Source organism: Denticeps clupeoides, chromosome 4, assembly GCF_900700375.1.
Source record: "Denticeps clupeoides chromosome 4, fDenClu1.1, whole genome shotgun sequence".
Lineage (NCBI taxonomy): Eukaryota > Metazoa > Chordata > Actinopteri > Clupeiformes > Denticipitidae > Denticeps > Denticeps clupeoides.
This window is the reverse complement of record NC_041710.1, coordinates 130,023-144,798: the sequence shown is the minus strand read 5'-3', so window position 1 is coordinate 144,798 and position 14,776 is coordinate 130,023. Positions and strand designations below refer to the sequence as shown.

At 49.4% G+C, this 14,776-nt stretch overlaps 1 protein-coding gene across 1 annotated transcript in view; it reads left to right on the top strand.

The window, feature by feature from the left end:
- The first annotated feature begins 561 nt into the window (after window positions 1-561).
- The window catches only part of arhgap21b (Rho GTPase activating protein 21b), a 42,190-nt gene continuing 27,975 nt past the window's right edge, over window positions 562-14,776 (top strand). The window contains 4 exon segments of the mRNA XM_028976663.1: window positions 562-752; window positions 1,345-1,527; window positions 13,640-13,813; window positions 14,243-14,264. Coding sequence (XP_028832496.1) covers window positions 1,450-1,527; window positions 13,640-13,813; window positions 14,243-14,264 — 274 coding nt within the window. The 5' untranslated portion in view covers window positions 562-752; window positions 1,345-1,449.

The following is a 14,776-nucleotide window of genomic DNA, read 5'->3' as shown; positions in this document are numbered from 1 at the left end:
ACAACAGTCCACAACAGCTGAGAGCGCAGATCAGGACAGAACTCGAGCGTCCCAACGCACTGCAACCTCCAAAAAACTGATAAGCGATCAGTGCTAAACATGGAAGGTGGGTGCTAGTAGCCTGGTGGGTCACATGAACCAGGAGACCCAGGTTCAAACCCCACTTACTACCATCGTGTCCCTGAGCAAGGCACTTAACCCTTACTGTCCCTGTAACTACTGACTGTAAGGTGCTCTGGATAAGAGCTTTATCGTTTATCTGCATCAAAACCTGAGTTTGCCATGTTGTACAAATCCTGTTTAAACTACATTACAGTCCAATAAAAGTCGCTTTTTTACGTCTACGTTTCAGATGGATTTGTTATCCGTGTTGTTATTGGGGGTCTGGGGGAGACGCGGCTCCCCTCCAGCGCGTAACGTGCGTCCCACCGACCCCGCGTTTGTAAGAACGCCTCCCATTGGCCGCTTTTCAAACCGACAGTTGTAAGCTGCCTCCTGATTGGCCGCGGCCGCGGCTCCGCAGCAGCGGGGCGGCGTTCCCAGGGATCCGTGTCGCGCAGCACAATTCCCGCAGCAGCAGCGTGTGCGCGACGGGACGGGAAAAGTTCAGCGCGCACCAGGAATACTTTTCGTCACTTTTATCGTCTTTCTTTAGTACAAAAAAACAAAACATGAATTTAAAGAGGACTTTTAACGAGTTGGAGGACTTTCGGTAGTTCACCGATGGGCGTTTACGGCTTTATTCCCGACAGGTAGGTAACTTTGTTAGCCGCGCTGCTAACTCCACAACTCGGGCGCCGACGTCCGCTGGTTAAACCCCCGGGGGGAACTCGGGCCACTGCGTAGGAAGGGACCGGAGAGGATCCGCGACGCGCCCCGCCGCGTCTTTTTGTTTTTTTTTTAATTTTTATTGAAATTTTTTTATTCTGTTTTAATGCTAATTCCGCCCCAAGCCGCGAACGCGGTCGGTTAACGTCGACCAGAGGGCTTCAGCAGATGGTCCGGGGGTCCCCCCCACCCCCACGTACAACGTGCACCCCCCTCCCCGCCACGCAGCTCAGAGACCCGGACATCGCTCCCGGGAAACTCTCATTATCCTTATTTCGCCTTTTCCATTTTTTTAAAGCCACTTTTAATCGTAATTCCGTCCGCCGTAGTGATCGACTAGGGGGGATATTTCTGTAGGAAGTTTTGGGGGTGCATCCGGGAGGCTTCACGTCTTCTTGATGTCTGGGTTCCGTGTTCTGTGTGTAAGATTGACTGTAAATCAGGTTTTATTGGCATCTCTGCCCAGTCGCTGGGGGATTGAACCCCCGTTTCTGTTCCATTTGATCTGCACCCCAGAGCTCGCTCGCCCAGCGCGGGGAGGATGGGTGCGGGGTGGATCCGGGACCCGCTGCCCCGATAGCCGCTGGCCGTGGACGCACCTGAACCCCTCCGAGAAGCGAGATGATGGCGGCGCGTTGGGCAGCCCCGGGCGAAGAAGAGGACGTTTCCAGCCCCACACCCCGACTGGCGTGTAGTGAGGTGAGTCCGGAACCTTCAGAAGGTCTTCAGACGTTCACAAACACGGACATGTACTCACACACATTTTCTATCTGTACACTTATACTCATGTTTTATTTGTATTCACCAGACGCCATTATCCAGAGTAGTTACAGGGACAGTCCCCCCCCGAGACACTGTGGTAGTAAGTGGGGTTCGAACCTGCTGCTCTGCCGTCCTCTGTCACTCGGCTACTAGTTGGTGGTATGGTGTTAATAGGACCATCTAAGGCACTTGGCTGCGTACGGTTTTGATAAAAATAAGCACGTTAATGCAAACGAATGATTTATTGGTGTCTTGTTCGGGGACACGATGGTAGTAAGTGGGGGTTTCTGGTTCTACTACCACTCCGTTTATCTCAGTTTACATAATCACATACAGTACAGGCCAAGAGCTTGGACGCTGTGTTGTAATTTATATTCACGCCCTTATCCAGAGTGACTTACAGTCAGTAGTGACAGGGACAGTCCCCCCCTGGAGACACTCAGGGTTAAGTGTCTTGCTCAGGGACACGATGGTAGTAAGTGGGGTTTGAACCTGGGTCTTCTGGTTCATAGGCGAGTGTGTTACTAGGCAACTACCAGCCCATTGTAATGTGTTGTAATGTTCACGTAACGGGGAATTATTTTCTGTTTGTTGGGAAAATGGTTGTTCCTTCAGTCGATAAAACCTGGAAAAGTCGTGGAATACGAAGTGAACATAGAAACTTTGGGAAAAGTCAGTGTGAAATCTGATTGACACATGAATGTAATTTGAAGAACAGAGAACCACAACGTGTAGGACTAGCGCAGGTCTGTAGTATCTGTGCTGGCTTTACGTCGCCAACCGCGTCTCGTGTAAATTACCGGCGCCAGAACGCGGCGACGGGCCCCGTTTTACTCGGCCTGCGTGAACCTGGAAGTTGAGCTTTTCAGGGTCGACATGAGTTCAGTTTAACAAGAAATATATTCACTTTCTCTCGCAAATTTGCCCGGAGTTTCAGAGAACGTGCGGTCATGAGAAGTCGTGGACAGTGTAAGAACCGTGTGTGCGTGTTGGCGGCGGTACGGTAAGCGTTTTCCCGGCTGGCCTGTTGCGGAAGGCCGACGGGGACGATGCGGGTCCCCGTTCATGCGTCCCTGATGGCTGAATGGAGGACGTTGGGAGTAGTTTTCTGTTTGGGACTCTCCGGCCCGTCCTCTGTAATCTAATATTGTCCCGCTGCAGATCTTCCCTTCCTGTGTGTGTGTGTGTGTGTGTGTCTGAGAGGGACGGATGTCTGTCTTGCTGCATGGACAAGGCTGTCATGATAACAAGCACATAGAAGATGAATGAAAGGATGAGGAAGGAGAAATAACGCCGGGCAGGCAGAATCCACAACTTTCTGTCCCTCTTCGCCCCACCCCAGGTCGGGCCTGTCCCAAAATGGCATTAAAACTGAATTATGTCCTTTATGATAATCTAGCTGCAAAATATGGGTTGAAAAGATGGGTTTAAATGTGGATTTTGTTATTTCTCTCTCTTGCGCTATTTAAAAAAAAAAACATGTACAGTACAGACCAAAATCTGGACACCTTCTCATTCAAGGTGTTTTCTTTATCTTCATGACCATTTACGTTGGTAGATTCTCACTGAAGGCATCAGAACTATGAATGAACACATGTGGAGTTCTGTACTTAACAAAAAAAGGTGAAATAAGTGAAAACATGTTTTATATTCTAGTTTCTTTGCTCTGATTACTGCTTTACACACTCTTGGCATTCTCTCGATGAGCTTCAAGAGGTCGTCACCTGAAATGCTTCTCCAAGATAAAGAAAACACGTCGAATGAGAAGGTGTCCAGAATTCTGGCCTGTACTGTATATTAATTTGTCATCATGGCTTTTTATAAAAAGCTGGCAAGTTTGCTGCTTGTTGCAGTCTCAGCTTCCCGACCTGGTGTCTTCTGCACAGAGGCCATTGTTCACGGTTCACATGATTTTCCTGACTGCATTATGTCACGTCAGCTTTAATTTAGGGTGGGCTCTGTTGGATCATCCACCGCTTAATTTAATCGTGTTGGGGCTGTGTGACCCATCAGTGACCTGGTGTGTGTGTGTGTGTGTGTCAGTGATGATCTGCTGGACAAGGAAGCTGTTCCCAAGTTCACCGTTTCTCCAGGGCAGCTTTGGGTCACCAATTCCCTGCAAAATAGAGGTGCAGCAGCTCCAAAAAGTCTGAATTCCGCATGTGATCAGACATGCTGTTGCACACACACACACACACACACACACACACCATTTATCTAACATCAAGCCACATGCACAGCCTGTCCCGACAGAAACACACCTCCCTCCCGATCAGTCATCGGCCGCGGGCGCGAGCGTGTTGTGGAATGAGGGGTGGAAGTAACCTGCTCAGCCGCACGCGCCGCGGGTGGGACTTTGTAGGTCCGTTCCCCCCATGACCTCGCATCTGACCGTCATGTGATTTAGGGGGACCGAATGGTCCGAGAAATGGTCTGTTTTCTACCTGGCCTTGCATCCCTCCAGCCTGACCTTTAACCCCCAACGCAGGGCACATACAACAATGGCGGCTCGCGGTCGTGCTGTGTCAACTACAAGAGGGTTGCAGCGCCACTTATGGGTGTGGAGGAGGCATTAGAACAACGTTTTGTGTACGTTTACATTGACAGCATTTACCAGACTCCCCTATCCAGAGTAGTGACAGGGACAGTCCCCCCCTGGGGACACTCAGGGTTAAGTGTCTTGCTCAGGTTTGAACCTGGTGTGTTACCCGCTAGGCCACTACCACCCTGTACGTGTGTGCTGCTGGCACCGGTACCGTACGGTATATCAGTACGTACGGATTGCCACCCTTCAGTCTGTTGTGATTTATTACAATATAATAGTTCACCGTGGGCGTGTACTGCCACAGAGAATTTGGATTCATCCGTGACTGCGAAGATCTCGAGCTCGGCGCGGTGTACCGTACACCACGGCCTTTAGATCTGATGTCGCCCGGGCTCACGTTTCAGCATCTCGCCGCGGGCCGGGCGTGGTCTCAGGTTCCCTGAACGGCATCTACGGCAGCTTCAGGTGGCTTATCTTTCTCCAGAGCGGCACCCGTTTGTGGCGGTTCTTTAATATTCGGTAAAATGAAGCTCAGTTACAGTAACCGACGTTACGGTTGTAAACCCCCCCTGGGTCAGCATGACCGTGATCTGCTTAAAATCTGAATAATTTATGCGCCGCGGCAGGTGCTCCGCCTCCTCCGCCCGTATACGCAGGATTGCCAGACCCGGGTGGGTCTGATCCGGTGCAGCTGCCGGGATTTCACGCACGTCTCAGGACGTCTTCGTTCCAATTCAAGTCCACCTGTGTACTGAGCTTTCACCGCGACGTTTCTGACGCCGCCCAGCGCTTCTTGTACGGTCCTTCTGCCGGTTTAGAGGATGCAGTTATGTATTCATCATACTTTGAAGTGCATAACCACGTCATTCGTACTTTTTACAAATTCTATTTTATGAGAATAAGTGGGAAATTCAGCAGTAGCCCAACTTTCTGTTTCTGAAATTCTGTAGTATGTTCGAATAACACGGTCAAAACCATCAACGTGGCATCGTAACGAAATGCGGTATGATGAAGAAGCGGAGCTGCCAAATAACACGTTAAAAATGCACAAAGAATTGCAAACGTTCGCGTGACCGCAGCGTTTCACGCTCTCGTCTTCTCTCCACCAGCTTAAGTTGGAAAACAGGGACGGTTGGACGTTTTATCATCCAACCGTCGACGATAAAAAAATGATGAAGATGGTGAACAAAGCCGCCATGACGGTAAAAAGAGGAAAAACAGATTCATCAAACATACTCCACGTTCTCCTCATACAACAAATATGAAATATGATCTTCAACATGGCTCCTTCTGAGAGTAGGGGTGTCCAGACGCTTGGCTGGTAGTGTACGTACGTAGGGGCGTCCAGACGTTTGGCTGGTAGTGTAGGTACGTAGTGTACGTAGGGGCGTCCAGACGCTTGGCTGGTAGTGTAGGTACGTAGTGTACGTAGGGGCGTCCAGACGTTTGGCTGGTAGTGTAGGTACGTAGTGTACGTAGGGGCGTCCAGACGTTTGGCTGGTAGTGTAGGTACGTAGTGTACGTAGGGGCGTCCAGACGTTTGGCTGGTAGTGTAGGTACGTAGTGTACGTAGGGGCGTCCAGACGCTTGGCTGGTAGTGTAGGTACGTAGTGTACGTAGGGGCGTCCAGACGTTTGGCTGGTAGTGTAGGTACGTAGTGTACGTAGGGGCGTCCAGACGTTTGGCTGGTAGTGTAGGTACGTAGTGTACGTAGGGGCGTCCAGACGTTTGGCTGGTAGTGTAGGTACGTAGTGTACGTAGGGACGTCCAGACGTTTGGCTGGTAGTGTAGGTACGTAGTGTACGTAGGGGCGTCCAGACGTTTGGCTGGTAGTGTAGGTACGTAGTGTACGTAGGGGCGTCCAGACGTTTGGCTGGTAGTGTACGTACGTAGGGGCGTCCAGACGTTTGGCTGGTAGTGTAGGTACGTAGTGTACGTAGGGGCGTCCAGATATTTGGCTGGTAGTGTAGGTACGTAGTGTACGTAGGGGCGTCCAGACGTTTGGCTGGTAGTGTAGGTACGTAGTGTACGTAGGGGCGTCCAGACGTTTGGCTGGTAGTGTAGGTACGTAGTGTACGTAGGGGCGTCCAGACGTTTGGCTGGTAGTGTAGGTACGTAGTGTACGTAGGGGCGTCCAGACGTTTGGCTGGTAGTGTAGGTACGTATTGTACGTAGGGGCGTCCAGACGTTTGGCTGGTAGTGTACGTACGTAGTGTACGTAGGGGCGTCCAGACGCTTGGCTGGTAGTGTAGGTACGTAGTGTACGTAGGGGCGTCCAGACGTTTGGCTGGTAGTGTAGGTACGTAGTGTACGTAGGGGCGTCCAGACGTTTGGCTGGTAGTGTAGGTACGTAGTGTACGTAGGGGCGTCCAGACGTTTGGCTGGTAGTGTACGTACGTAGGGGCGTCCAGACGTTTGGCTGGTAGTGTAGGTACGTAGTGTACGTAGGGGCGTCCAGACGTTTGGCTGGTAGTGTACGTGCGTAGTGTACGTAGGGGCGTCCAGACGTTTGGCTGGTAGTGTAGGTACGTAGTGTACGTAGGGACGTCCAGATGTTTGGCTGGTAGTGTAGGTACGTATTGTACGTAGGGGCGTCCAGATGTTTGGCTGGTAGTGTAGGTACGTAGTGTACGTAGGGGCGTCCAGACGTTTGGCTGGTAGTGTAGGTACGTAGTGTACGTAGGGGCGTCCAGACGTTTGGCTGGTAGTGTAGGTACGTATTGTACGTAGGGGCGTCCAGACGTTTGGCTGGTAGTGTAGGTACGTATTGTACGTAGGGGCGTCCAGACGTTTGGCTGGTAGTGTAGGTACGTAGTGTACGTAGGGGCGTCCAGACGTTTGGCTGGTAGTGTAGGTACGTAGTGTACGTAGGGGCGTCCAGACGTTTGGCTGGTAGTGTACGTACGTAGGGGCGTCCAGACGTTTGGCTGGTAGTGTAGGTACGTAGTGTACGTAGGGGCGTCCAGACGTTTGGCTGGTAGTGTAGGTACGTATTGTACGTAGGGGCGTCCAGACGTTTGGCTGGTAGTGTACGTACGTAGTGTACGTAGGGGCGTCCAGACGTTTGGCTGGTAGTGTAGGTACGTAGTGTACGTAGGGGCGTCCAGACGTTTGGCTGGTAGTGTAGGTACGTAGTGTACGTAGGGGCGTCCAGACGTTTGGCTGGTAGTGTACGTACGTAGGGGCGTCCAGACGTTTGGCTGGTAGTGTAGGTACGTAGTGTACGTAGGGGCGTCCAGACGTTTGGCTGGTAGTGTAGGTACGTATTGTACGTAGGGGCGTCCAGACGTTTGGCTGGTAGTGTACGTACGTAGTGTACGTAGGGGCGTCCAGACGTTTGGCTGGTAGTGTAGGTACGTATTGTACGTAGGGGCGTCCAGACGTTTGGCTGGTAGTGTACGTACGTAGGGGCGTCCAGACGTTTGGCTGGTAGTGTACGTACGTAGTGTACGTAGGGGCGTCCAGACGTTTGGCTGGTAGTGTAGGTACGTATTGTACGTAGGGGCGTCCAGACGTTTGGCTGGTAGTGTAGGTACGTATTGTACGTAGGGGCGTCCAGATGTTTGGCTGGTAGTGTAGGTACGTAGTGTACGTAGGGGCGTCCAGACGTTTGGCTGGTAGTGTAGGTACGTATTGTACGTAGGGGCGTCCAGACGTTTGGCTGGTTGTGTAGGTACGTATTGTACGTAGGGGCGTCCAGACGTTTGGCTGGTAGTGTAGGTACGTATTGTACGTAGGGGCGTCCAGATATTTGGCTGGTAGTGTATGTGCGTAGTGTACGTAGGGGCGTCCAGACGTTTGGCTGGTAGTGTAGGTACGTAGTGTACGTAGGGGCGTCCAGACGTTTGGCTGGTAGTGTAGGTACGTAGTGTACGTAGGGACGTCCAGACGTTTGGCTGGTAGTGTACGTACGTAGGGGCGTCCAGACGTTTGGCTGGTAGTGTAGGTACGTAGTGTACGTAGGGGCGTCCAGACGTTTGGCTGGTAGTGTAGGTACGTAGTGTACGTAGGGACGTCCAGACGTTTGGCTGGTAGTGTACGTAGGGGCGTCCAGACGTTTGGCTGGTAGTGTAGGTACGTAGTGTACGTAGGGACGTCCAGACGTTTGGCTGGTAGTGTACGTAGGGGCGTCCAGACGTTTGGCTGGTAGTGTAGGTACGTAGTGTACGTAGGGGTGTCCAGACGTTTGGCTGGTAGTGTAGGTACGTAGTGTACGTAGGGGCGTCCAGACGTTTGGCTGGTAGTGTAGGTACGTAGTGTACGTAGGGGTGTCCAGACGTTTGGCTGGTAGTGTAGGTACAGTAGATGTATGGAACCTTGCGTGGTTCGGTGCTGCTGTGTGTGGCTGGCTGGACGTCCGGCTCTGGGTCAGTGGTGGCTGGACGAGTTGAGCTGCCATCATTTGCATTAGTGCAAATGGACTCACTTCGTTTAGCAAAAACAGTCTGGTCGGCAGGTCCCACGTCTGTGGTGCTCCGCGCTTCGAATGGTAAATCCCATCCGTCGTTGCTCCCGAGGTTCCCCCAGTTTGCGGTTTTCAGTTTAGCGGTTGTGAGCGGTGATACGGAGGGAATATTTACACGTGTCTCTTTGTGTGTGGGACATCTGTGGACGCACGTCCCGGTTACAGTCACGTACACCCACGTTACTCAGTAGACGCATTGTTCGGCTAATCCGCACGTCGGCGCGGCCTGTATCCTCGTACGCTACTGGCCGAGGCTCTGTGGCCACCTGTTGTAGAGCTGGAAGGGCCGAGCGGTGATGGATTGGTGACCTTTAGTATGGGCACCTGGTGCTCTGCGCTGTGGAGTTATGGAACCAGGGCATGGTGAGTTTGCAGAGCTTTTCAAACACGTGGCCCTCAGAATATAATAATGCAGTCGCTATCGGCAACGACTGCCGGGAGAGTGAGTTCGGAGCGAAGTCGTGCCGTGAGTCCGTCTGCCTGGAGGGCTGTGCTCCCGATGTGCTGTGGAGGAGCAAATCGAACCTCTTTCCTCCACCACCCAAACGTGTATGGAGACACTGAGCATCCTGCTGTTCACGTTCCTCGTGTCATTTTTAGAAGCAACCGTGAAGTCCCACCACAACAACCGGGCTTTAATCCACTTTGACACGCCAGTATGTACCAAGACCTGGTGGACTGGGCCAGGGCAGCCGGTTGTACAGAACTTGGTGTGGAACCAAGAACCCAGTGCTGTTGAGATCCGGGATTTTAGTTCAGTTCATAAAGGGCGCCGATGTGGAACCAGCTCTCGATGGGCCTCGCACCAGCCCAGAAGCAGAATCATGAGTAGCGTTGCTGGAAAGGACCAGCGTTGTGGTCGCTCTTGGTGGACCACCGCACTGTTGAATACGCGGTCCACAGCCGGTTCAAATTGGCTGTGTGTGCTTTCACCGATCTGGACCATAGCTTTTTAACCCATAAAGTTAAGTTGAAATAAAAAGGGGGAGGGGTTTGTTGGTTTGTTCCATCAGTTAAGTTTTTTGACAGGTCCAGACAAGGACTGCAACTGATTAATATTTTGATATTGTTATGGCTCCTATTTAGCTACCAGATTTTACACTTAGCGTGATGCTATTTAAATGATGTGGCAAATAATAAAGACAAGGAAGGTATTTCACACATGTTTTAATAAAGTTTGTAAAATAAACCTGTGTTTACATGGGACCGTTTTCTGAAACATCGTTCACACGAGACGGCCCAAAATGCTGTTTTATCCCCGCACACGTGTAGGTGGCGCTGTAATTCTGCTTTGAGTACAGGACAAACTGCAGATCCATGAGGTTCTGGACATTATAAAGCGGTTTTTAATGGCTGCCGATGAGCGCGAGAAGTGCATGATTGTGCGGGTTTGTCCTCGGTTGCTGCAGGTATCTGCTTGAAAATGTAAAAAAAAAACTGCAGCGCGTTGCAGCCTATGGGGCAGGTGCATGTGCCTATTGGGGATGTCCCCCGTTCTGGGGACACTAGCATTCATCACACCAGATGTTAGCCACTGGTAAGGGGAGGGGATGGTCGGGAAGCTGAGTGCGCTGGTGCGCCAGCATAAAAGCTGCATCGCATGTAATAATGCAGCTTTACATGCTCACCTTTTTTTTTTCTTTTTTTTTTTTTTTACTTTTTTTATCCGGTTAACATAAAGTTCTTCATTTGAAACACAGTTCTACAAGTGTGGGGACGATGCCTCTCTCAAGGGGGCATTTGGCACAACCCTTTTTTATTTTGTGAGTCTGCTTCCTTACCCACTAGGGCCACCACGGCCCCCCATCCACACCTTACACTGCAACCTGTCTAGCGATAATTCATCTAGTTCTGACTCCACCACCTTCAAAACTGTTATCAGGTTCAATGCACTCTTTCAGACCCTCGTATCAGAATTTTTCCTGTTTGCTCGATTTCAACTCGCTGTGAGTTTGATCCTCTTCACTCAGAACCGTCGCAGAATTGTGCCAGATTTGCACTGGAAAGGAAATTGCTTTGTTATTACAGCCAAATGTGTACTTTACATTTACAGCGTTTACCAGACGTCCTTATCCAGAGCGACTTAGTCAGTAGTTACAGGGACAGTCCCCCCTGGAGACACTCAGGGTTAAGTGTCCTGCTCAGGGACACGATGGTAGTAAGTGGGGTTTGAACCTGGGTCTTCTGGTTCGTAGGCGAGTGTGTTAACCACCCTGTGATGTACTTAAATTGTTCGGTGACAAAGGAGAATTAAGTGAAATGTCCCCAACTTTCAACCTCATGTAGATGTTTCCTGGAGGCTCCTTTTAGCCGATAGAATGGATCTTAGCTGTTGTGCTAATAGGATCTCAAGACTAGCGAGGATTGGATGAAAAGATCCGAGTATTAGTCGCATTCAGCGAGCTTATTGGCCAGTCGTGTGCCGTGTGTGGATGCTGCTGAAGTGTAAACATGTGCGTCAGGAACCTGCTCCACAGGTCCACAGTGTCTCAGGTGACACCTACACTCTACACACAACTCCTTCTATGGGCTGGCCTGGAGAGAGGGGGGCAGGGAACCAATTTAATTCTAATGAGAGCTTTACAATAGCGCACACACACTCGTTTTGCATTAAAGTAATACATGAAAAATATATATTGATATATAAAAATTATATTTCTGTTTATATTCAAGATGTCCATGCTACTCTGCTGGCTCTCGCATGCATGTGCTGTTGCTGTAAAGTGAAAGTGACGCGGTGCGAACAACGAATTGTGTACAGCTGGGGTATTCTGTGTCATTTTGTATTTAAAAAAATATTTAGTAACAAATAGTAACAGAATAAAATCAATTGTAAATGGCATAAATTTTTTTTTATGCCATCTTTTATGGCTCTTTCTTCTTTCTTTAAACATTGTAAAAACTGTAACTCATTTGCACACCTTCACCCTACCAGTTACACATATTTTTTTACACAAGACGTAAAAGTGTAATATTTGGTTATGTTTGCAATATTTGCATATTGGTTCACTGTTTACTTGCAACATTTGCAATACTGTGGTCTGTAGCAGTTGCAGAAAGCATTTCACTGCACATCATACCGTGTACGACTGTGTAGGTGACAAATAAAATTTGAATTTGAAAATATCCCAAAAACTAGAGCAAGCAGCCAAAAGCCTGCATGCATGCGAGAGTGAAGGTTTTACATCACATGCACTCAGGAGTGAGAGAGAGAACGCGTGTCTGGATCACCGTGTGATAACAGCGTCCCGAGTGGCGCATCAGATTTTAACAAGTTGAATACTATTATTTACAGTTTTTTAAAATTATACACTGAAATTATTTACAGGAACAATCGCAGAGGCAAAATATCCAGAAATGTTGTTTCAATACTGAAAGAAAATCCTTGTTTGGAAATGGAAATGCTGATGTAAACGGGGAGCTTGGGGCGCATGATCACGTTCCCATCTAGAAAAGGGAGGCCCTGCAGAAGAAGGTTGGGAACCTTTGGTGAAATGGCTGAAAATGGAGCCAAGGAGGGCAGCGAAAGTTATGGTTTCTTATGTTAATAAACTGTTTATTATCTTTGGGGTGTTCCGTTTCAGTCTGGCAATATCAGATAAAACCGATCATAAGGAAAGACGAATCGTTCCCGTTTTTTCGCCCAGCCCTCCTCCGAAGCGCAGTAATGGTTTAATAGAACATCATTTATTTGTTAGCTCTGTGCTGAACCAGCTGGTTGCGCTTCCTGGAAAGACAAGTCAACAAAGACCCTGTTCTTCTTATACTGCCGGCTGAGCATGATATCTTCTGTAAAGGCTCATTAAAAACCTGGAAAAGTCAAGAATTTTCCATTCCTGAAACGTCTCGGAATACCCAACAAACATGTAAACGTCGGGGAGAAGTCAGGGAAATTTGATTGACTCGTTGGTGTAATATGAAGTACATAGTACATGAACCACGTCCTCCGCAGCCGCGTGTCTCCTTTAGATACTATGAACACGTGTGGAGTTCTGTAAAAGGTGAAATAAGTGAAAACATGTTTTATATTCTAGTTTCTTTGCTCTGGTTACTGCTTTACACACTCTTGGCATTCTCTCGATGAGCTTCAAGAGGTCATCACCTGAAATGCTTCTCCAACAGTCTTGAAGGAGTTCCCAGAGGTGTTTAGCACTTGTTGGGGTCCAGTTCACCCCAAACCATCTGGACTGGGTTCAGGTCCGGTGACTGTGGAGGTCAGGTCTCCACTTTTTGTTAAGTACAGAACTCCACATGTGTTCATTCATAGTTCTGATGCCTTCAGTGAGAATCTACCAACGTAAATGGTCATGAAGATAAAGAAGACACGTTGAATGAGAAGGTGTCCAAACTTTCGGCCTCTACTGTATATGTTTTTTCTCTCTCAAATTTGCACGGAGATTTCAGAGAACGTACGGTCATGAAAATTTGCATTAGAGTCATTTGAAGTGTGATGGAATTTGTTTAGTAAAAATGTAACTTTTCCTGCCGTATGGTTTATGTTTCAGGACGAGTTGAGGGGGAATGGATGAGGATGTTATTTAAAACGAATCGCGTTAGTGATATTATAAAACCGTCCTGCCACCTACGCCGGCGCGCGGACTCGCGAGTAAGACGAGTAACCGCGGGCGGCGTGAGGTTGGTTAAAGCCGGCTGTTAGATGAGCTCTTCTTGAGTAAACGTGGATACGGTGAGAATTCTGGCCCCTGTTAAAGACGGCGGCGGGGGCAGGACCTCCACCCGTAAAAGCAGCGGTGGCGGTGCGGTGTTATTAATACCGTACGAACTGAGGCTACCGGCTCTTTTTTATGATTGAGATGCCTGGAGAGGTGCAAAGAGGTCTGAGGTCTTAACTAGTTGCAGATATTCATGAGACCTTCTTGAGCATTGAACGTTTTTATTAACTGCATATTTGCCTACAACAGGAAGATGGGTGAATTTCTAACCGCGTAATTATATTGAATTGTTTTTGTATTATTTGTTGTATTAGAACTTGTGAATCCCGCATGCTAATGAAGACGTATTTGCTTGCACGTGTGCAGGATGGCCTTGAGCGTGGAGACTCCCCGGGAGCGGCGTTCCCTCTGGAGGACGAGGCGTACTTGTGGGCGGGCCTCAAAACGCTCCGCCTGCGCCGGACATCTCAGGGCTTCGGCTTCACCCTGCGTCACTTCATCGTGTACCCGCCCGAGTCGGCCGTGCAGGCGTCCTACAATGTGAGTACGTCGGGACGGAACCGACCGACCCAGCGTCGGACCCAGACGATTTACAGCTCATTAAAGTGTTAATATGTCGTTTGTGTCATTTCAACTTCCTGACCGGGTGATTGTCCAGTTGTGATTTTAGTGATTATTCCTCCATCATGTACAAGTTGTTGGGGTGGAAATACTGCATGACATTAGTCGCATGGCGGTGGTTTGGTTCTGGCCATTTTGTAACGTGTACGGGCGTTTTATTTCACTTTATATTTGACTAAAACGATGTTTAGGTTGCCTCTACAGTGCATGTTGGTCCTTTTTCTAGAATGCTCTGGTTAAACGATGTTAATGTCTTTAAACTTTAGTCCAGTCGCTCTCAAACTGGCAATATCAGAAAAGCAATTTCCACACTATTTACACGTCTGTTTCTCTCTCTTTCTGTTAAAGGATGCTGATCACGCCCGCAGAGGTAAGCCATTTTCACTTCCTGTTGCATAATAGTGTCAGGGCGGTTCCTGCATTCCACCAATCAGATCACATTCAGTGTGTGCGTGTCATACGGGACACCGTGGGGGACAGTCCTGTATTCATTCTAATTCCCAAGACCAACAGTGGGGACAGGAATAACACCTCTGCCCTGGTCCCCAGCGGGAACCTTTGACCACATGACGTGTCCAGAAGTTTTGCTCCCCCCACATTCCTGCTTTTCTGCTTTTGGGGACGTCTGCATATGTCAGTGTTTGGTCTGTTTACCGCGGGACGGCTGTCTGTCCCGCTGCAGCCCTTCTGCATCACCTCCAGCTTCTCTTTACGAGCACACGTGAACGAGACTGCAGGTCTGGGCCCCGGAGCCACACCAGGAACGCGTCTTCTCACTCAGTCATTAATGTGACGCAGGCTGTGGTCCAATCTGACCACAGTTTGTCTTTCATTGTTAATTTAGGTGACAAAGGAGCTCTGTCGGTTAGAGAATTAGTGGGG